This window comes from Pituophis catenifer, unplaced genomic scaffold, assembly GCF_029215685.1.
Source record: "Pituophis catenifer annectens isolate HBS135680 unplaced genomic scaffold, rPitCat1.0.hap2 SCAF_7, whole genome shotgun sequence".
NCBI lineage: Eukaryota > Metazoa > Chordata > Lepidosauria > Squamata > Colubridae > Pituophis > Pituophis catenifer.
The window spans coordinates 75,920,228-75,944,459 of NW_027256887.1; the positions used below are offsets into that span (position 1 = coordinate 75,920,228).

The 24,232-nt window shown below is 40.4% G+C and overlaps 1 protein-coding gene across 1 annotated transcript in view; it reads right to left on the minus strand.

Annotated features, from left to right (window-relative positions):
* The window catches only part of NINJ2 (ninjurin 2), a 79,152-nt gene extending 58,613 nt beyond the window's left edge, over nt 1-20,539 (minus strand). Inside the window, exon 1 of the mRNA XM_070947572.1 lies at nt 20,513-20,539. Within this exon, the coding sequence (XP_070803673.1) occupies nt 20,513-20,527 (15 nt within the window). The 5' untranslated portion in view covers nt 20,528-20,539. The remainder of the gene's footprint in view (nt 1-20,512) is intronic.
* Between the last annotated feature and the right edge of the window lie 3,693 nt (nt 20,540-24,232).

The window sequence follows — 24,232 nt, forward strand, 5'->3', positions numbered from 1 at the left end:
TATTTTGGCTTTCTAAAAAGACCTTGTGAAGATAATCTTTTTGAAGAGGCTTTTAATTAAAGTTTTAATACCTCGAGTAAGCCTCCGTATGAGACCATTTCTCTAGCAAGCACAGAAGGCAGAAGTAAAGAACTTCCAAAATCTGAAACTGAAGCTGCAATCCAGTGTATGTGTAAATCAAAATACCTTTTCTTTTTTTGAGAGGGAGGGGGGAGTAGAAAAAAAGGCTCTGTGGGATTAGGCTATAAACTGCCCCATCTCTCTTGAAGCTGAGGGACTGCAAATAGAGAAGCTGGAAATAGAGAAGTTGTTTTGCCTGCTCTACAAGAATGTATTCATGACAGAGCCTGTTGTCACAAGATTTTTCAGCCTGATTGTTGCCCTCAAGACTAAATTAATCCCTTTAATTCTATTAGCTTTGGTGGGAGTTACGTAATGGGTCTTTTTAAATCTTCCCCCTTCACCCTTAATAATGCACAGTGTGAAGCCGCTTTGTTAAAATGATTGGATATTTTGAGATTGGCTCATCCTTCTGGGTTTTTTGTGTGTTTTGTTTTCATGTTTGCAGAGAAAATGTCGCTTGGGCAATTAGCAGAAGTTGAGATTTGACTTTGGAGAGCTTGAAAAGTCAACCAAAAGCTCTGGTGACACCCCTTATCCTTCAAAGTGGGCAAATTAGGTGCTAAGTAAAAATAGGAATGGGTGAAATTCATTTAGTTTCCATTTTGTATGCAAAACCGAACATGAACTGAAACTCACCTACTCTTCTAAATTTGTAGTTCTCTGAATTTAGCAGAGTAATTCCCCAGTAGAAACAGCAACAGGGTATGTTAAAGAACAGTTTGTACAAAAATGTGTGGTGTCATGAGCAAGTGTACAACTTACATTAAGTCTTTTGTTGCCCAAAATGAATGTGCAGTAGGCAGAATTGCAGACATGAATATATTTGGAGAAACGTGTCCCAACCCACAAACCTATTTTACTGTAAACCTTTTTTTTTTTAAAAAAAGGAATCAAGCTGAGCGTGAATGAGACCATCAAAATTAATGTGATACTTAGCATTCATTGTATAATTTAGGCAACCTTATGTTAACGCTTTTGAAATTGTATTTAAACTTCCCTTGGGTTTCAAGGTGCAATATATTTAAAATATATTATTAATATATTAACAATTTCTACCCTGTTAACAATTTCTATCCTGTTTCTCCAAAAATAAGACCCAACCGGAAAATAAGCCCTAGCATGGTTTGTCAGGATGCTCGTAATATAAGCCCTACCCCCAAAATAAGACCCAGTTAAGATTGTCAGCCAGATGGGTGCATTTAGTGCCATATTTCCCCAAAATAAGACCTAACCAGAAAATAAGCCCTAATGCTTCTTTTGGAGCAAAAATTAATATAAGACCCGGTCTTATTTTTGGGGAAACACAGTAGTTTCTGTTGCATAAATACCACTGCATTCAGTTATCAGTTGTATTTTATAATGCTTTATCTGCAGTTATGATGTAATGAAACAATCTTAACTTAGAAAAATATAAGACACTAAGGGAAATCAGTAATGACCCAACAGAATGACTATTTCAGTAAGCAATAGTGCTTGAGTGGAGTTGTTTAAGCTCAGAAATTATGTCAGGTTAGGCCAGATAAGTGCCTAGATAGGGAACTAATAAAAAATACCATATTGTAAACTAGCATAGAAAGGTTTTTTAAAAAAAAAAATTCAGAAATTGGCAATGGCAAACCTGTTTTGTAACATTGCCTAGAAATCACACAGATGGATCCATGTAATTGCTAGAAGTCATGTTTGACACATAATTGTCTTTAAATTTTTGTGCAAGAGCTAATTAACTAATAATAAACCATCCAATTTTCATTTATTCATGGTAACCTTCATAATGTGATTTCCACCTTATGCCAATTTTTTTAAAAAAATAAATTCCTGGCTTTACATTTCCAATACCTAATTAGAAATGCTCAGCATGGTATGAAAAGTAAAATTATTTTTTTTATTATTTCTTGATTCTGGAAGCTCCATAGAATTTTGATAGAGAGGATAACAACAGCATTCTCTAGCCTTGCCCCCATCTATTCTCTGCCTCCCAAGTCCCAGCTGATAGGGAGGAAATGGGGATTTTGCAGTACCCTTCCCCCGGAGTAAGGTGGGAATGGAGATTTTACAGGATTCATCCCTTGCCACACCCACCAAGCCATGCCCTGCCCACCAAGCCACACCCACAGAACCAGTAGTAAAAACTTTGAAACCCAACACGAGTCCCCAGTGATTAGTCTTGCACACCAGTGGTGGGTTTCAAAAGTTTTTACTACCAGTTTTGTGGGCGTGGCTTGGTGGGCATGGCGTGGCTTGGTGGGCATGGCAAGGGAAGAATACTGCAAAATCCCCATTTCCTCCCAATCAGTTGGGACTTGGGAGGCAGAGAATAGATGGGGGGTGGACCCAGTCAGAATTTTTACTACCGGTTCTCCAAAACTACTCAAAATTTCCGCTACCCGGTTCTCCAGAACTGGTCAGAATCTGCTGAAACCCACCTCTGTTACACACCCCACTTTGGAGACTCCTCTTTCAAGTAATTCTGGAAGAACCCTTGACAAAGCTCATGATGATTGATGAAATTTGCACCAATCAATTACTGTAGGCAAGTTTGGCAGAGAAGTCCTGGCCAACTCACAAGCATCAGCCACAATCTTAAATTGAATTCCAATAAGATGGCTCTTTCCTTCATTCCCTTAGCAAAATGACTTCCCTAGATGGAAGCATGTAGACAGAGCTTGTGTGACACAGTTGCTACAGTGGTAGAAGATAACTCCACTTCATGATCAAACAACAGCAGCAGCTTCATTAAAATATCTCCCTCTCAGAATGTCTATCCACAGTGTTGGCAGCCTACCAATAGCATCCAGATTCAGGTGTCAAATATTTGTTAGTCCAGTCCATTGTTCTAACTAATCAACTACTTTCATAGCTCATCAGTTGGCAGTTAGCTATAATTAACAAGTGTTCAAGCAGGAGCTTGTTACCATGCTAAGCCCAGAGAGATAGAAAGGCTTTCTCCAGACCACCTTCCTGTCACTGGCCCAGTTGATGGAAAATGCACTCTGACAAATGCAAATAAGAACCAGATGCAGATGGCAGCAATACCAGCTGAATGAAAGATAAGGCACTTCACAGGGCCACCCTTTTCAGTTCCCAGTTCCTACAGAGCAGTTTGGAAGTGATTGAAAGTCACTCTTGAAACACTGAGAACATGAAGCGATCACTGTAAGTCAACCAGAGCTCAGCCATAGGGGAGGAGGAGGAAGATTTTTTTAAAAAAATCAGTGTCCTTTCTTTGAGCTTCTGCTAGTTCTGGAACAATAACAACCTCCCGTCTCCTTCTATATATACCCTGTTTCCCCAAAAATAAGACCCAACCGGAAAATAAATCCTAGCATGATTTTTCAGGATGCTTGTAATATAAGTCCTACCCTCAAAATAAGCCCCAGTTAAGATTGTCAGCCAGATGGATACATTTAGTACCCTATTTTCCCCAAAATAAGACCTAACCAGAAAATAATGTCTAATGTTTCTTTTGGAGCAAAAATTAATATAAGACCTGGTCTTATTTTCGGGGAAACATGGTATAAAAAAAGAAAATCACAGAATATGCTAGTCTCCTGTCTCATCCCATCCATGTTGCTATGAAAGAAACCATTTTGCCACAATTTTCTGTAGTACTCCAAAGACAACAATGCATTTGTAGCAGAGGTGGGTTTCAGCAGGTTCTGACCAGTTCTGGAGAACTGGTAGTGGAAATTTTGAGTAGTTCGGAGAACCGGTAGTGGAAATTCTGACTGGCCCCACCCTCATCTATTCTCTGCCTCCCGAGTCCCAGCTGATCAGGAGGAAATGGGGATTTTGCAGTAACTTCCCCTGGATTGGGACGGGAATGGAGATTTTACATTATCCTTCCCCTGCCATGCCCACCAAGCCACACCCACCAAGCCACGCCACGCCCACCAAGCCACACCCACCAAGCCATGCCACACCCACCAAACCATACCCACAGAACCTGTAGTAAAAAAATTTGAAACCCACCACTGATTTGTAGGATGGTGGCAGGTAGTCCTCATACCTGGAAGACTAGAAGAGACAAGTGTTCGTGTCAATAGGAAATTGGATTACATGTTAGCCCCACTAACATGCAGTGGAGTTGTAGTTAGCTGTGGGGAAAAACACATTTCTTTTAAATAAACCTCAGCCAAAAACAACCACTCTCAAAAACAGCAGATATCATGAAATCATACAGATCTACACGTGACTTAGAATCATCAGAAGGTCCTTGTAGAGGTGCCAAGAGCAAAGGATGATTTAATCATGTTTATTCTTGTCTGTGAGCCAGTAGAAAAGAAATTCAAAATAAACTGTGCTGCCCAGGCTGCTTCAGTAACGAGGACAGCAATTGATGCTGTTTTTGCTATTATAATACAGGAAGTATTATTTACTTAATACTTACAGTTTGTTTACTGTTAAGTAGTGTTAATACTTTATTTATTGTTAAGGAAAGAGAGCCAGTTTGGGGAAGTGTTTAAGTGGTTAGAAACTGGGAGTCCGTGAGATCTAGTCCTGCCTTAGGCAGAAAGCCAGCTGGGTGATCTTGGGCCAGTCACTTTCCCTCAGCCCTAGGAAAGAGGGAATGGCAAACTACTACTGTAAAAATAAATGTTGCCACAATAACTGCAGGGACTTGTCCAGGCAATCTCTGAGAATCAGACATGATTGAATAGGAGGGGGGAAAAAAATTGAGAAAAACCATGTCTTTGATCCCTCCCATCCAGTTACAAGAGAAACAGCTGCTGAATGCTTTCCTTACTATGGGATGGACAAGTTTGGAGAAGCCTTAGGTGAAGACTTTTATCAGATAGTCTAGCTACCTATTTTTGGTAACAGGTTGCAGGTACTGAGGCTTTCTCTACCTGTTGTCTAACACAGGGGTCTCCACTTTGATGACTTTAAGACTTGACGACTTTAAGCCAAGCAAAGCTGGCTGAGGAATTCTGGGAGTTGAAGTCCACAAGTCTTAAAGTCATCAAGGTTGGAGACCCCTGGTCTAACAGATGGTTTCTAAGCACAGATTTAGCTCTCTTTTGAAAGGGGGCTAAACCCAGGTTCAAAAAATAGACCAGCTGACAGGTCAAAACTCCAGATTGAAGTAGAGCAGGGTGTCAAACTTGCAGCCCGGGTGCCAGATGCATCATACGCTGGCCATCCCGCCCCCAGTTTAGCGAAGGGGGAAAAAATTGCGATACATCGCGTAACATGACATCGCGAGTTTGACACCCCCGAAGTAGAGGAAGCAGTCAAGAACAAATGAAGTCCACTCACAACAATTGCTGCAAAGGAATGATGTTGTTGGCAGCATGTCACTTAATACATACAGTAGGCAAAATGGTAGTGCTCCTATCAAAAGTAGGTAATAGCAGAAGCAGTAGAAAAAGTGGCAAAAGGGTATAAATAAAAAAAGAAGTCAGTAGGAGATCTGACAATCACTTCAGAAAACACTGATCAGCCATTTCTTGGCCAGATGCCTCTACAGAAACCAGATGGCTAGTCTATCTTATAGCCTCAGCCAAGATGGCCGTCAAGGGGAAAGAAATGTGCCAGCAGCCACTTAAAGCAGCTATGGTAGATCTCAATCATTGATCACATCATCAATCGCATAATCTATATGCATACTAGGTAAAGGTAAAGGTTTCCCTTGCACATTGTGCTAGTCGTTCCCGACTCTAGGGGGTGGTGCTCATTTCCGTTTCAAAGCCGAAGAGCCAGTGCTGTCCGAAGACGTCTCTATGGTCATGTGGCCGGCATGGTTAAACACCAAAGGCACACGGAACGCTGTTACCTTCCCACCAAAGGTGGCCCCTATTTTTCTACTTGGATTTTTTTACGTGCTTCCAAACTGCTAGGTTCGCAGAAGCTGGGACAAGTAACGGGAGCTCACCCCGTTATGCAGCACTAGGGATTCGAACCGCTGAACTGCCAACCTTTCGATCGACAAGCTCAGCGTCTTAGCCACTGCGCCACTGCATCCCTCATGTATGCATACTAGACTGCAGTAAAAATGATATCTGAAGATAACAGGAACACTACTTAAAAACTGAGACAGCTGAAGAAAGCTACCTCACTTGTGAGCTTGAAATGAAATGAAGGCCATGCCATGAGGTCATAGTTACCAGGGTATGTTCATTCTGTCATGAGGAGGATATGAAAATGATCCTAAGATAATGATTGGCCTAAAATCCCCTCATGAGTTTCCATGGCTAAGGCTAGAACATAAATATGAAATATATTAATGGAACATACTATTTTTTAAAAGGAGTTTATTAAAGACCATCTCCCTCATTCAGATGTTCTGGCTTAATTTGGCTCTTTTTTTATTATTATGTTCAGCTCTCTATTGGGTAGGCTGAGGTATAGTGACATGAACAATAGTTGTAGGTGTAAAAAGACTGAGAATTAAAAGTTTGGATATACTAGAACACTGGAAGTTTTAAGAAGAGGTTGGATAATCATTTGTCTGAAGTAGTGCAGGGTTTCCTGCCTAAGCAGGCGGTTGGACTAGAAGACCTCCAAGGTCCCTTCCAACTCTGTTATTCTATTCTATTCTATTCTATTCTATTCTATTCTATTCTATTCTATTCTATTCTATTCTATTCTATTCTACTCTACTCTACTCTACTCTACTCTATTCTATTCTATTCTATTCTATTCTATTCTATACTTTTAATCAAGGGTATCGGTTACAATAGATGTCAAAAGAAAGTGAAAAGAGTGGAAAATTAAAAAGCGTTGAAAAAAACACACGCTATTTTTTAAATTGCATTGGTTGGCAATTATGCTGTTATAATAAAATATATATACTTTGAAGAAGTGTTTCCTATCTATTATACAGTTTTGTATGGTAGCCAATATCAATATTGTGATACAATACAATGGAAAACAGATGCTCGTACAGATGAGTGGCAACCTGGCGAATCACAATGAAAGATGGAACTCTGTGTCTCTTTCCTTCCTCTTCTTTATGTGGCCAAAAGCCATATTGGCTTGAAACTTGGGGAAACCTGCTCTAATACTTTAACATAACAAATTATCCTGTTTGGCTTAGGCTCAAAGAGGAAGAGGAAACAGTCGAACTGAAACTCTCCTAAACAGATTAAGCGAGGCAAAGTCTAGTCTTTGTTAGAGGCAGAAGGCCCCTGTATGAGCCTGGCACTGAGAATCTCTTAAGCTTAATGCAGGTTGGCAAAACAGTTTACTATTCCTCTTTGTAGATATTCTATTTTTAAGAATTCAGATTTTCCCTCTTCCTCTTTCCTTTTACATTTGGTTCATGACATGTTAGATGGTAAATCTGAAGGCACCGTTTTTTAATTGATCTGATTAGTATTTGGATGGGACACTAGCAGGAAAAATCAAGCTTGTTGGATATTTTGGACTTTTTTTTCCTGAAAAAGAAATCCCAGAATAAGAAAATACAGGAAAGCTATGTGGATGTGTCTATATAAGTCAATAGGTATCCATTTTGACTGGAGGCAGATCTTAGGTTTTAAGCTACATAGAAACCATTCAAGATGAACGTCATAAAGGCTTTAAAATTAAAATAATTCATATGGACAAGATATTCCCTAATAATCAGCAAGATGGTGGGGAAACATCATGTTTCCTTCTATTTTTCCCAATCCATATATAATACCACTCTTTTTGGCCATCAGATTCCTAAATTTCAGAAGGAAGAATAGAATAGAATAGAATAGAATAGAATAGAATAGAATAGAATAGAATAGAATAGAATAGAATAGAATAGAATAGAATAGAATAGAATAGAATAATAGAGTTGGAAGGGACCTTGGAGGTCTTCTAGTCCAACCCCCTGCCCAGGCAGGAAACCCTATACCATTTCAGGCAAATGATTGTCCAATCTCTTCTTAAAAACTTCCAGTGTTGGAGCATTCACAACTTCTGGAGGCAAGTTGTTCCATTGATTAATTGTTCTAACTGTCAGGAAATTTCTCCTTAGTTCTAAGTTGCTTCTCTCTTTGATCAGTTTCTACCCATTGCTTCTTGTCCTGCCCTCAGGTGCTTTGGAGAATAACTTGACTCCCTCTGCTTTGTGGCAGCCCCTGAGATATTGGAACACGGCTATCATGTCTCCCCTAGTCCTTCTTTTCATCAGACTAGACATATCCAGTTCTTTATATGTTTTAGCCTCCAGACCTGTAATCTTTATCTTTATCTTTATTTGATTTATATACTGCCCTACTCCCGAAGGACTCAGGGTGGTGAACAGCCAAACAGTAAAATACATAAATACAAAATTTAAAAACAGGATAAAATCGAATTGAACAATTTGGCCCAGACAAATTAAAACACTCCAATCATTTAAAAAACAGATTAAAATTTGCATATTAAAAAGAAAAGAGGGAAAAAAGATTAGGCCAGGCCCGCCTGGTGGAATAAAAAGGTCTTCAAAGCATGGTGGAAGGTGCGCAGATCCGGGATCCTCCGTATCTCCGGGGGGAGCTCATTCCACCCACCCGCTGCCCCTCAGGAAAATGGGGCGCACGGAGACAGCAATAGGCTATGGCAATCCTTGCAGCCTGAAACAGCTGATCTTTGGGAAGCTGATCCAACAATCAGCTGCTTGTGCTAATCAGGCTCTACTGAAGCTGAAATTGAAATGGGCTGTTTGCTGCAAGGAGTCAAATTGCTTGGAGGCAGGCAGATTTTTTTTTTTTCTTGCGCTAATCAGGCTGTGCTGAAAATGAAAATGAAACAGGCTGTTTGCTGCAAGGAGGCAAAATGCTAGGAGGCAGAGGCAGAGGCAGAGGCAGATTTATTTTTTGTTTTCCTCCCCAAAAAAGGTAGGTGTGTCTTATAGTCTGGAGAGTCTTATACTCCGAAAAATACGGTATATTCTATAATATGTTGTTAGTATTTGATGCATTAAAACAATTAACTTGGGGAAAAAAAGTTAGCTGAAGAGAAAAAGAATGCTTTGGAGTAGGGGCCCCCAACCCCTGGGCCATGGCCGACTTCTGGGCCTTGAGCAATTTGGAACAAGGCTGCAGAAATGTGGTGAGTGAGTGCACGTGCATCCCTGTTTGCACGAGCAGTGAGGGAGCGCACGTGTATGTGCTTCATTTGCACACGAGGTGGGTGCACTTGCCCACCGCTCGTGCAAATAAAGCAGCATGCTTACATGCTTGCCTCCTGCTCACGTGGAACCATACCCCTCCCCCCCAGCCGGTCCACGAAGCTAGAAAGGTTGGGAACTCTGCCTTGGAGGAAGAAAAGAAATGTGGACTATCTTTATCTTCTAATAAGTGGGTATTTTCTAACTCGCCAACACATATCAGCCAGAGGTGGGTTTCAGCAGGTTCTGACCAGTTCTGGAGAACCGGTAGTAGAAATTTTGAGTAGTTCGGAGGACCGGTAAATATCACCTCAGACTGGCCCTGCCCCCATCTATTCTCTGCCTCCCAAGTCCAGCTGATCAGGAGGAAATGGGGATTTTGCAGTATCCTTCCCCTGGAGTGGGGAGAGAATGGAGATTTTACAGTATCCTTTCCCTGGAGTGTTGGGAATGGAGATTTTACAGTATTCTTCCCCTGCCACGCCCACCAAGCCATGCCATGCCGTGCCACACCCACCAAGCCACACCCACAGAACCGGTAGTAAAAAATGTTGAAACCCACCACTGATATCAGCCATTTTGTGTGATTACCCATGACATTATCTCAATGTTTTCTCAGGCCTACATCTTTCATTCCTATTGTTCACTCTTCTAATTTTTTGTTTTTCAGATTTGGAATTGCAGGGAGGGAAGAAAACCTCTTCTTGGAGAAGCCTGTAGTGACTATATCCTTTAGGGCACTTTCCCGCCATTCTTTCACCACCGATGATTCATGACTGCTTTCACTTCTACTGACATGCAATGCAGAGAACAAAGAACAAAATTCTCTGCCCTGCCCCGATCTGGTACAGGTCGTGCAGCATCAAACTCTTTTCCTCCCTCAATTTCCTTTGCTAAAGAAAAGCCGGAACTGACAGGAGCATGTCAATTTCACCCAGGTCACCTGTCAGACCTGGACTTTGCAGAGGCCCGGTTCCCAGCCAAAAAGAGTGATTCCTTTTGCAAGGCAATCAATTCAGATGCCAAATATAAATGATGTTGTGTAGGGTCACGGAACTGATTTATGAGCACCGTAAAAAGTTTGCACAGAAGCTCCCTAAATTATTAAACATAAAAAAATTGGATTGTTTTTGAAGATAAAACTCCCTCAATCCTTTGGCTATATCCAAATGGCTCAATATTTTGGCTAGATCAGATATTTGGCTACACAACACACGAGCACATAATAGATACAAACTTAAAGTGAACCGCTCCAAACTCGATTGCAGAAAATATGACTTCAGCAACAGAGTGGTCAATGCCTGGAATGCACTACCTGACTCTGTGGTTTCATCCCAAAACCCCCAAAATTTTAACCTAAGACTGTTGACCTCACCCCATTCCTAAGAGGTCAGTAAGGGATGTGCATAAGAGCACCAGCGTGCCTACCATCCCTGTCCTAATGTTCCCTTTAATTGTATTCATTTTATGTATTCAATTCATGCTTATACCTATATATAAATAATTTTTTTAAAAAAAACAATGAGTTTCTTCTCAGTCCCGCTTGCTTCTACAGACCCTGTGAAGCTCTCTCTCAACCTCTTCTATGTTCCTCCAGCTTTCTCTGGATCTACTATCATCTTCTGGTGCTGGCAGAAAGATATTCCCCAGTGCAGCTTTTCGTTCAGTTCTGTCATGCGTCTATGTCTTTTTTATGCTCTCCTCAAAATATTCAGCCTCTCTTTTCAGTCTGGGGATCCCAGTTTAAGCCATCTCTTCTAATGTTTTGGGAGGCTTTTTTTAAGCTATAAAAAAGATATCTGGATTTCTGATCACAGATCCATGCTGCTGCCTGCAGTTGAGCCTCAGACAACTGTTCCTAAATCAACTAAGCAGAAGAATACAAGTCGGTCAGCACTTTTTCTAGGAATATCACTAAATAAGGGCAAAGGGCTTTTGCGGTACTAGAAAGCATGCAGGAATTAGCCATCCCTGCAGATACAAACAAATCTGCTTTCAAGGCAAAGATTTTGTAACCGCTCCGAAGCCACACATTTAAAGCCACAGATGCCAAGAAAATTCTTTCAACGGGGAAATAAGTACACAGTGTTGTATGCACGGTACACCGCATACACTTTCATTCTGGAGCAAGACCAGTGAAAACAGATAGGCCCTTAATATGTCCTACATAATCTACTTATGGCATAGTGCGGACCAAAGAAAGTTGGCACCTCTTATCAGATCAACAACCAGCAAGCACTATGAATAACCAGGACCAAGAGATTCTTGAGCAAGTCCAATTGTGGTCTTAGAAAATAAAAGAACCGGCACCAATATTGGCTTCAAGTTACCAGTTGAATTCCTGTTATCTGAATATTCCTTCAGATATTTCTCTGAGGTTTATCAAAACAACTACCGTATTTTTCGGAGTATAAGACGCTCCGGACTATAAGACGCACCTACCTTTTTTGGTGAGGAAAACAAGAAAAAGAAATCTGCCTCCCAGCAATTTTGCCTCGTGGCAGCAAACAGCAAACAGCCTGCTTTACTTTCATTTTCGTTTTCAGCATGGCTTGATTAGCACAAGAAAAAAAAAAATCTGCTCCCAGCAATTTACCTCCTTGCAGCAAGCAGCAGAGGCCCGCGTAGCAATAGGCAGTGGCAATCCCTGCAGCCTGAAACAGCTGAGAGTCGGGAGGCCGATCCAAAGGACAATCAACTTGTGCTAATTAGGCTGTGCTGAAGCTGAAATGGGCTGTTTCTTCTTGCTGCTTGCTGCAAGGCGGTAAATTGCTGGGAGGCAGAGGGCAAAGGGTGGGGGCCAGTGAGTGAGTGGGGCTACATTCGCTGTATAAGACGCGCCCAAATTTTCACCCCCTTTTAGGGGGGAAAAAGGTGTGTCTTATACTCCAAAAAATACAGTAGTCCTAGTTGATAGTTTCACTGCATCAAAATAGCCATTTAAATACTAATTACTTCCTACTTCTTAGAACTGAGAATGTCAAAGAAGCAACCTAAACCCAACCAATAAATAATTGGGTGTTGGGTAGCACTTTGGAAACATCTACACCTCCATTTTCCTTCAGCAGACCCTTAAGAGCATTTGAAAATGACATGCAATTACCTTCACTGCCATCAACTTCATTGTTCCTCAGCTCCACTAGGTAGATCAGACCAGGAAATCAATTTCAACCAGAACGCCATTTCATTCCTGATTTTTGGTAGATTGAATGTTTAAACAACCAAGGTTCTGATCTTGTTCTTTGTATGTGGGTATCCATAACTTATTGCAAAATGAGAATGTGAGCTGGCCCTTAGAAGAACCATACATATTTTTGTTTGCAAATTAATTCAATGACATTTAGTCATTATGCTAAGGACTCAATTTTTAGTAAAATACTAAGATTCACTCTTATGCCCACTCTGCATATAAGCAGATTTCCTACATTTTAGATTTCAGTCATTCTTCATTTAAAGATCTTGTCCCAAAGTCACATTTTTCAGATCTGGGCTAAATACACAAAGGTATCTCAGATCTAAAATCGATATGGTCCTGAGAATGAGGTGAGCTGAGATTGAGCTCTGTTGTTCAATAAATGTTACAAGAAGTGGCTGGGATTAGAAACAATTTTGATCTGTCCTTGGGCCTGTGAAAGGAAATGTGGATTCAAGACAGTGAATACAACTTTGGGATTAGCAAAATGTCCCTGCTTCGTATTTGATAAGCTACTTTGTATTTCTGCTGGAGGGAATTATTTCCATATGTCTCAGGTCTAAAGATGCCATGCTGAAGTTATACAGGCAGTTCTTGAATTATGGCCACAACTGAGCCCAGATTTTCTGTTGCTAAATGAGGCATTTGTTAAGTGAGTTTTGCCCCATTTTACAACTTTTCTTGCCATCATTGTTAAGTGAATCACTGCGGTTTTTAAATTAGTAACCTCGTTGTAAAGTGAATCTGGCTTCCCCATTAACTTAGTTTGTCAGAAGGTAGCAAAAGGTGATCACATGACCTTGGGACTCTGCAAACATCATAAATATGAGTCAGTTGCCAAGCATCTGAATTTTGATCACGTGATCATGGGAGGGGCTGCAATGGTTGAAGAATCAAAAACGATCATCATGGTCACTTTTTCCAGTGTCAGTTAAATTTTGAATGGTCACTAAAAAAAACTGTTGTAGGTCAAGAACTATCTGTATAAAGGAGCGCAAATTCAAAACTTCAAGTTCAACAGAGAAAGAAATGTGGAATGCAGTGGGCGTTTGCCACTATGCTAAGCACAGAAATATGCAAGAATTCTAGCAATTTATTTTCTTTTATTTTTACGAAGAGGGGGAATGGATATGCATTTAGGCACAGCTCTGACGAGGTAGAGCAAGACAGTCAGTTACTGGTTGGCAAGCATACAATGATTGGCTAACGTTTCTACATCTTCAGTTTGGGGCCAGTAAAAACAACCGCTCAGTTGGTTGATTGCAAAATGGTTGGTTGGCAGTCATCTGCAAGCTTTGGATTTGCAAACTTTTAAATATGCTTGGGCTTATAACAATGGTGGCGAACCTTTTACTCTAAGATACACACGTGGTTGGAAAAAATGATAAAGAGACGTATTGACTTTAAACCAGAGATATTTTTATTAGGGATCTTACCAGAGACATATAATAGAGAATTGCAATATTTAATTGTGAATATTTTAACAGCTGCTAGAATCGTATTTGCTAAAAACTGGAAAGGAGAGAAAATACCTATTGATGAAGAAATTATTAAGAAAATATTGGATTGTGCTGAAATGAGTAAACTGACATTTGAAATAAGAGAACAGGAAGACAATCAATATTATTTGATATGGGGTTTATTTTATCATTGGATAAATAATAAAATAGGGAGATGGAATACGATATATGAATTGGAACTTAAGATAAAATGTGTAGAAATTTGTTTTTAGGGAAAAGAAGCTTGTGTCATATATGGATATTTTGAAGATATTGTGAGCACAAAAGGATGCTAACCGATCGATACACTGTCTGTAATTGTTTGAAAGGATGATATTTTTATGTTGTTTTTGTTTGAAATAAAAAATTGTTTTTCAAAAAAAACAAACAATGGTGGTGAACCTTTTACTCACCGAGTGCCGAACAGGTACATGCTACGCATGCCTCGCACGTGCGAGTTCCATCCGCGTTAACACGTGGTTCCTCCCCCATGCACTGCGTATGCAACCGCACCATCTACGCATGTGCACAGCTTTCGCATGGGCCCCACCGTGCGCTGCTCACGCAATTGCACCATCTGCGCATGTGCGTGGTTTTTGCGCATGCAATGCACATGCATGAATGCCATCTGCGCATGCATGTGCTGTTGCACCAGTACTCTCATGAGCATGTGCAAATGCGCGTGCATGCGCAGAAGAGCTCCGAAGACCAGCTGGGTCCCCTGAATTGTGTGCATGTGCACCAGAGGCCCGAACATCAGCTGAGGTGCGCGTGCATGCACAGCTGCAGGTGAGTTGGGCGATAGCTCGCGTGCCCGGAAAAATGGCTCTGTGTGCCACTTCCGCCACGCGTGCCATAGGTTCACCATCATGAGTTTATAACATTCTGATATACAAATAGACCAGAAAATCATCAGAAGATTCTGGATTAATTTTAAATACATTTTTTTAAAACAAGTTTTATTGGTGTGTCCCCCCCCCATTTCCCCACATCTTTTTCGAACAGAGTATTGGCCGTTTCTTGTCTTATACAATTAATTAAATTCAAATATATTTTACTCAATTACAATTCTTGCCAAAATCTTCCCCCCCCTTTTTTTATCATATCTCACTATTTCTATGCTTACTTACATGCACAATATCTTCATTTGCCCTTAAATTCTAATTTTACTATTTATTCATATTTATTCCCTTTTATTCTTTAACAATTCATTCTTTATCTTAATATATTTGTGTTTGTTCGGGGTTGCCTTTCTTCCATTTCATCTTTTTTATTGTACAGCAATCTTTCTCCTCCAACCTACCATCTCCCTCTTTTCTTTCTTTCCTACTTTCTCTTCCCCTCCTCTTCTTCTCTTATCTACTTCCCCTCCCCTTCTCTTTCTCCTCCTCTCTTCCCCTCTATCTTCCCCTCTCTCCTACTCTAATTTCCCTTCCCTTCCTTCCACCCTATTCTTCCTTCCCTCTGTCTTCTTCCTCTTCCCTTCCACCTCTCTTTTCCTCCTTCATCTCTCTCTATTGCTGATCTTGAGTACATTTCAGTCTCGATTTGTCCGGAAAAATCCCAGAGCTGGTGAAATATGTCTTGTGCTTCTTTAATACTCAGTGACAGATGAACTCTGGAGAGCAAAAACATTAGCTACCCCTAGTTTTGATAAATAAAATGCTGCAGTACAGCATTAACCTCTCATCTCCCATCCTTTGAATGTATTACAAATTCTCACACGTAAATTGCTGTGAAATATGGCAATCCTCTGTTAAAGTGCCTAAAATCCCATTATTAATTTTAAGCGTTCAGATTTAGCACTTTCGAGCACCTTTAGGATATTTGTCAGATACCACACCGTAAAGAAAGGTTGATAGTTCACATACAAACTATAAAACAAACCAACCCCACAGAGGGTTTTTCCCCTCACTCTTTCTGCTTGCTTATTAGGGGAAAATGGAATGTTTGGATAATCCAGCCAAAATCAAGGATTGTTTAATCCCATCAATTTCAATTTAGACAGAATGAGGTTCTATAATTAACTCTTCTCAGTGATTTCAGTTGGAACAAGACAGGGGGCAATTCTATATATACTGCAAAGACCAGGACTTATTGTATTAATCTTGAGGTTTTTGAAGTGCTTACTTTGATTAGATCCTGGACTGTGCACTTCGTTATTACTCTTAATCTAATATTTATTACTTTACTATATCTTGTCAAATTAGGGAATTGGAACTTCCTTGAGTGGTTAATGAATTCAGTATGGAGTTGGTTGCATTAGAGAATATGCGACTTCTAGTTAACATGACAAATGTTAACCTATGAATCAGTTTTCTGTTTGCAATTCAAAAATAATTACTATTGAGTGGACAGATACTCCCAGGTGTAAAATGCTTGAGAATAAATAGACTCAGCTCCCCTTTGTGAGGCTGGTCACCATATTTATTCCCAGTATATGGACAAACTTGGCAGGCATGCAAAAGAACTATTTCTATGAATTAAGTTATTTTTTTTTCCCTGTTTGCAGGAAATGAGCAACTTTTTCAATTTCCTAAGGGGAAAGCAACAGATTCTACATGTAGGCCACTGGAGGAAGCAATTTCACTCAGGTATTTCTACAGTTTTAAATTTCTCAATCTTATTTCTTATGTAACATTTTCTGACTAATTCTTTCCTTCCAAGGCCAATTGTAGAGCATAAATTGTGAGTCATAGTTTTAACATTCATGGCCAAAAAGAATATTGGGCTCCACAGAAAAGATGGACTTTAAATCAGCAAAGAGGAATTAATTCAACTTTCCAAAGCCGATAGCCTCATGAAAGGCTGGGGCAGCAGTTCCCAGAATTCCCAATTGGTGCTGTAGAAGAGAATTCTGGGAGTGGTATTCTCAACATACAGGTAGCCCTCATTTAGTGACTGCTCCACTTGGCAGCCATTCACAATTACAGGGGGAATGAAAAAGTAACTTTACGAAGGATCCTTGCATTTATGACCTTTGTAGGTCTGTAAAGCAAAGGAAAGCTGAGGTTAGACCCTAAGCACTTCTGCCTAGCCACCACTTTGCTTAACGACCTAATTGCTGGTCCTACTTGTCGTTGCTAAATGGGGGCTATCTGTACCTGGGTTTAAGACTCACTTGGATGAGTTTTATGACAGGATCAACCAAGATTTTACCTGTTTCAGATAAAAGTCAGAAAGGCTATTTCTTCCTCCCTTGCAGAGATAGAAATGGAATATTCATATTATTCTTCATTATTGATCATGAAAGAGAGAGAGAGAGAGAGAGAGACAGACAGACAGACAGACAGACAGACAGACAGACAGACAGAAGGTAGGTAAGTGAATGGATGGATGGATGGATGGATGGATGGAGAGATGGAGAGATGGAGAGATAGAGTTAGAAGATAGAAGACAGAGAGATAGACAAAGATGGTAGGTAAGTAGATGGATGGATGGAGAGATAGAAGATAGAGAGATAGAAGATAGAGAGATAGAGATGGTAGGTAAGTAGATGGAGGGATAGGTAAGTAAATGGATGGATGGATGGATGGATGGATGGATGGATGGATGGAGAGATAGAGAGATGAAAGAGAGAGAGAGAGAGATAGAAGGTAGAAAGATAGAAGATAGACAGATAGACAGATAGATGGTAGGTATGTAGATGGATGGATGGATAGAGACAGAGAGATAAGATAGAAGATAGGAGAGAGAGAGAGAGAGAGAAATAGAAATAGGATGTCTTAGTCCAATTTATTATTACGTGCATTATAGCATACTTTTAAGATAAAAAATAACTAAATCATAAAAATACCAGTGCCACCTTCACACTTGAAGCAGCAGCCTCCCTTAGAAAGTGCAGTCAGATTGTATGATAGATACAATTCTGCCCTCTAATGCTTGATTCCCTTCCCCATCATGCACGTCTGCAGAGCCCAGATTGGGAGCATTAATGAGAAGGACCAACCAGATGGTTCCTAGATGCTCTCAAGGAAGGACATGTAGGCACCAGCCCTCTGGCATAATTGTTTCGGTAGATCTCATAAATTGCAAGCACGTTGCTCTTAACATAGTTATTCTCCCACAGAGGTGTTTTGACAAGGACATCTCTGTTCTCACCAAAATTCAAGCACCTGGAGTTGGGGAAAAAAAATCTCTTGGAAACATCTTTTATGTTTCCTATTTATAGGAATTCAGATCATATCCAGATTTAACTTGGTTAATGTCATTACCTTTCCACAGGAAATTCTGAAAACAACCATTTTAAAAAAAAAAGGAAGCAGTCTGCAACACAGATTTTTATATTAAGAATCATTGTTGTTATGTGATTTTTGCATTGATTTATTGAGGGCATTCACTGTCTTTCTCTTCATATAAATGAGCAAACATTGCACAATATTGTAAAGTTATAGTGCAGCCTTGAAACAAAATTAAAACTTATTGCCTTGAAGCCATGTCTTTGTGTACAGAATTAGATTCTGGGCCAGTGGAAATTCTCCATATTCACTGAGGCAGAATATTCTAAATCAAGAGTCTCCAAACTTGACAGCTTTAAGACTTATGGACTTCAACTCCCAGAATTCTCCAGCAAAGTCTTAAAGCTGCCAAGTTTGAGGACCCTGTTCTAAATGAACACCGACTTGGTTCTGACAAACTTTTGCTAGTCATAAACATCTCCTCTCCACCAGATATAGGGACCTGGTGAAAAAAAACAGTTGCTTGTGCAGATCTGTGTGGAAAAATGTGGTCCTTATGATGCCAAGATATAAACCACATGGGGCTTTTAAGATTAAAACCAGGCCTTTAACTGAGCCTAGAAACAAGCCAAGAGCAACAGCATTTTTTTTTTTTTGTAAAAAAACTAGTGAGATGTATTCCATTTGAATGATTCCAATCAATAAAGTATTAACTTCATTTCAGGACAAATTGCATTGCAAATACTCTTCAAAGGCATCCTTACAGCAAGTCCAAGTAAAATGTTTTAGAGCGATCGGATCTAGACTGCAAAAATCCGCATAGCCACAAAGTGGCATCAGAGATTCCAGTTATCTGTACGTTTATCTTTGCTGCCATTAGTTGTCATTTGGCTTTTTGCAGCTCAAATCTGGTAGCCCAAAGTATTAAATAGAGCAGGGGTCTCCAACCTTGGGAACTTTAAGACTTGTGGACTTTAACTCCCAGAATTCCCAGAACTGTGGGAGTTGAAGTCCACAAGTCTTAAAGTTGTCAAGGTTGGAGACCCCTGAAATAGAGTACAAATGGTAGTCAAGCTTTCTCTGTTCAGGAGGAGCTGAAGCATAACCTGATATCCTGAATGGGGCTTCATGTTGCAAAAACCATGTTAGCCTTCAAAGCCATGGCCAGATTAAAACACCTGTTCAGGCCCCAAAAAACCAAATTCCTTGGGAATACAGCTCAAGTGCACCAACATTCAGGCCTGCAACAGAAGGAAATGGACAAGCAGCTTCTTCCAACTGCTCAGCTAGGTTGACATGGCACAATCATTTCATAAATAAATAAATGACCTTCTGAACTGCAGACTAGCCCAACATAGTGTTGTGTGAATTTGATGGAATGGTTAGTTTGCAGTTCAGTACTTTGTAGGAACTTAAGCAATGGAATTAATAAATCCATAAAGATAGCCCATCTGGGAAGATCTCCTTTTAAAAATATCCTTCCTAAAAGAAGAAAGCTATTGTAGCAAATCAAAGGAACAAGGCGAGAACTTCTTGCCCTAATATAGTTGTTTTCTACTTGAAGAAAGTTTTAGACAAGGTAACATTCAAATCCGTCACACATCATGCTTTTTGTCTTCTTGATAGTAGTTGCTTTTTGGTGGGGTGGGAGTACGGGGACAGATGGCTATTTGAGGTTTGCTTGCAAGTGGGTGTATTTGTTTCTTTCCCGTTCCGCAGGAGACAAGGTTAGCTCTGCCAAAGCCAGGTAACCCTAATTGCAACCTCAGTATATCCTAAAGTCATGTTATGGTCTACCGTTCTTCTCTTAAGCTGAATGCTCCCTTTCTTCGCTTTGCTGGGTACTTCTGTAGAAAGAATTTTTTTTTCTTAAAATTCAGCCCATCAACCAAAACCTGTCCCCTTTCAAGGGATGCCAAGTTGAGGAAGCACACGTTCCTTGTCAAACAAACACTAAGGAGCAGTAAAATGGCTGGATGAAGAGGTTGTATTTCCTCAGGAATCCTAGATCTCTCTCCTTTTCTTGCTTAGCTATTGCTGTGTTTATTTCTTTCCCTGCAAGCATTTCAGGACCGGTTTCTTAATTAAGCACAGAAGAGCTTTTTTGAGAAAGAGCAGAGATGAAATCACAGTTTTCCACCTGATAGGAGGGGGAAAATGAGGTTACTTTCATTTACTTGTCCTTTTCAGAAAGCCCTGACAGTTCTCCTTTCATCTCCCTGCCTCTCAACTTTATTAATTGGGGCAAGTTAATCAATCTCTGGATAAGAACAGCATAGGCTGTGGATCCTATGATCAGCACCAATGAGAGAGCAAGGAAAGCAAAAGAGAAAAAACTCCCAAAGAAGCATCAAAATAAACCAGAACAAAACGGGAAAGGACAAGTGAGGAGCAAGCAATCAGGACCTGCTCCTTACCCATCCTCTCTCTTGGTTCATGACCAAGAAACACTCACGTGAAGGTTGATCATTTCTCCTTCCGATCCCATCTTTAGTCTCCCCAGGTTTTCTCCTTAGTCCTCTTGAACCCACACAAGAGATCAAGTCTCGGTAGCCTTCTGGATTCTCCAGAGCATTTGCTGGGTGGGAGGGAAAGTGCAGTTCCTGGAACAAACCTGCTATTCATTTGCCTGAAGTCCAACTCTTGCCTTGGCTGCAGCATTGGAATGGGGGAGGAGGAGAGAGAGAGACTGGTGGTGGTGATGGAGACAGTAGCATGCAAAGCCTTTATTGTGCCCAAGACGCTGAATGGTCCTCCTTGTTATTTACCCATGACTGCATGTCTCGGGAGCTTCTGGATCCAGCTGAGTCCTATGAAGTCACTGGAGGTTGCAATTCAGGGACACCTACAAATGTACCACTGGGTTCATGGCACAGATCAAGCCAGCTTTTGGCAGAAGACGGGTTGCAGCTAGAGGGAGTTGGAGTGCAGATGGCACCAGGCTGGCCCTCTTGGTGTGTTTGTTATTCCAGGCAGCCACAAAAAAGACCAAGATAAATCAATCACTAACAGCAAGGAATCACTTTCCAGCTCCAGATTCATAATATTGGGACCAGCTCTTACCCACTCAGCAGCAAATGATCCTGTGCCGGAGTTGATAGTTAGAACCAGCAGAGTTCACAGGTTGTCATCACAAAAGTAAAGATGGCAGCCACCATGGTGAGATTAAAGCTGCACCTGTTAAAAAAATAGAGGGATCATTGAATCACCATTGTGGCCGTCATTTTGACTTCTTTTTACTTCTCTCTATGGATAATTCTGGTTGGAAACTTTTAGAAGCTGCCCCCTTCCCTGATGTTTCTTAAAATTATGTTTTCCACCCAAGAGGGACACCAAAGAATATAATCTCAGATACAAGGCTTCATACAGAAATGGTTCATTAGGGTTGGTTCTAGGGATCCAGAATCCCAAGGAGGAATATTGCATTCAGCCCTGCTGCCAAAAATTATTTCCCTGGCGACCTGCATGGAAAACTCTTACTGGTTGTGTTTATGTTTCCCTAAGCCACAGAGTATTTAATAATAGCTTATTGAATAAACCATTATTGGCTAGGTTTGTAGAACACACTCTCAGTCACAAACCATGACTGAGCAATCAGATGAGTATTTCACATCTGTGATTTGGTATGTTCTCTCAATCCACTTCAGTGAATTAGGGGCTTTTTTCCCCTTTGGAATATCAGTTGTTACTTCTTTTCTGTACTGATAATTGGTGTCCCTTCAACATACAGAATTTCCAAGAGTAGCTTCCATTAAAACCAAAATAACTAAAGCGCACTGTCAAAATATCAGGTTCTAATGAGCAACAAATAATAATAATAAAATAAGCTATCAGATGATACGAAACATAGCTGCAGAAATTCATTTAACTGTTCTTTATGTTGCTATATATACCGTGTTTCCCCAAAAATAAGACCCTGTCTTATATTTTTTTTGCCACCAAAAATGGCACCAGGTCTTATTTTCGGGGAGGAATGTTGTCCCCCTCATGTCACTTGCATGTGTCACCCACGGCCTCCTTTTTGCTGTCAGAGGCCTTCAGGAATTTTTTTGGCCGGCAAGGCCACCAAGGCTTTCCTCAAGACATCTGCAATGGATAACAGAGCTTCGGATCAATTCAGAGCTCTTTTATTGGCTACAGAGGCCTTCAGAAAAGCAGAAGAAATGGGCCCAGGTGTGCAAGGCCTAGCTGCAACTATCCAAAGATAAGTAGTAGGGCAGCTCCACCCTTCCCATCCCCACCTTAGCTTAATTTTTACCAGTGCACCCTGGAGTGGGCGGGGTCTTAATTAGGGCTTATTTTTGGGGTAGGGCTTATATTGGGTGCACATGTAAAAATCAAGCTAGGACTTACTTTCTGAATAGCTCGTATTTTCGGGCAACACAGTAGGTATTATATGTAAAGACCCTTGTTGGGGCTTAGATGAGCTACTTTGAAGACAGCATGTTTTTTCCAAGGGGAAGATGTAACTCCATGGGTGGTTTAATTTAGGCCTGAAAGCACAAGGTCACTGTTCCAGAGAAACTAAGATAAAAATGCTAATATAGATTTTCTGAGAAGCTGTATAATAATCAGTATAAATGAGGTCAGAATTGAAATAATAAGTATGGCTAAATGACAAAATTATATGGGAAACTAATATATTTGCATAGATATTTGCAGAGTTATTCTAGGCTTCTGACCTCAAGCTGCAAATCCCATAAATTATCATTTATGATCATATTATTTGCATCTTCAGGAGCCAAAGAAATATTTGCCTGGCTATAAAGTTGAAAACAAAACCTTGGAATAAAAGTATTCCTGGTTTGAATTAGTTTGGTTGATTGAGATCATGTGGGTTTAATTTTAAGTTCATTACATTTCATAGTCTTTGGGTTTAAAGGCTCCCCCCCCCAGAACTTTTAACTTTCACTTTTCCCAAAGGACATGCTTTTCAGCAGAAGTTTAAAAACACAACATTGACAGAGCATCTGATGGAGTTTGCTGTAGCTCACAAAATCAAATTTGCCCAGTTCTGAGAAGGATTATTGTGAAAAAGAAAAAGAGATTAACCAAAGAATGTGTATTTTAAATAAAATGCAGGATGTGTATCTATTCAGAGTTTATATCTGTAAAGATATAAATCACAAGCACTCAAAGTGTTTTCCGCCCTATAATAAACGGTTGTCTCACACTGTCCTTCAAATATTTGAATAGTGCAATCATTCCAATTAGACCCCACCCTCCTCTTTTCATCCTTACTTCTCTAGGATAAATCTTCTCGTTGCTAATCATCATCAGTTTTCTTAAAGTACAAGCCTAAAATTGAATGTAGTATTTCCCATAGTATAAAATACAGTGAGAACCAGTTTGGTGCTATGGTTAAGGCATCAGGCTAGAAACCAGGAGACTGTGACTTCTAGTCCTGCCATTGGCACAAAGCCAGCTGGATGACCTTTGGCCAGTTACTTTCTCTCAGCCCTAAGAAGAAGGCAATGGCAAACCACTTCTGAAAACCCTTGCCAAGAAAACTGCAGGGACTTATCCAGGAAGCCTCTGAGAATTGAACAGAAGGGGGAAAAAATAGAATATAGCAGCACCAAGCTGATCTTACCTGGCCTTCAAAAAACTAAGCAATATTGGACCTAGTTAATAGTTGGATGGGACACCACCAGGAAATTTCTGGGCTTTCGATTAAAAAGTCCAGGAAACACTCTGGAAGCAGGCAATAGCAAACTGGGCTAAAACATACAGTATAAGGAATGGTTGTTCGAATTGGGTACGTCTAGTTTAATGAAAAGAAGGACTAGGGGTGACATGTCAGCAGTGTTCCAATATCTCAGGGGTGGCCACAAAGAAGAGGCAGTCAAGCTATTCTCCAAAGCACTTGAGGGCAGGACAAGAAGCAATGGATGGAAACTAATCAAGGAGAGAAGCAACTTAGAACTAAGGAGAAATTTCCTGACAGATAGAACAATTAATCAGTGGAACAACTTGCCTCCAGAAGTTATGAATGCCCCAACACTGGAGGTTTTTAAGAAGAGGTTGGACAACCATTTGTCTGAAATGGTATAAAGTTTCCTGCCTAAGCAGGGGGTTGGACTAGAAGACCTCCAGGTCCCTTCCAACTCTTCTCTTCTCTTCCAACTCTTCTAATTATTTTTAGTGTGTTGCCAAGAAAACAACATGAATATGT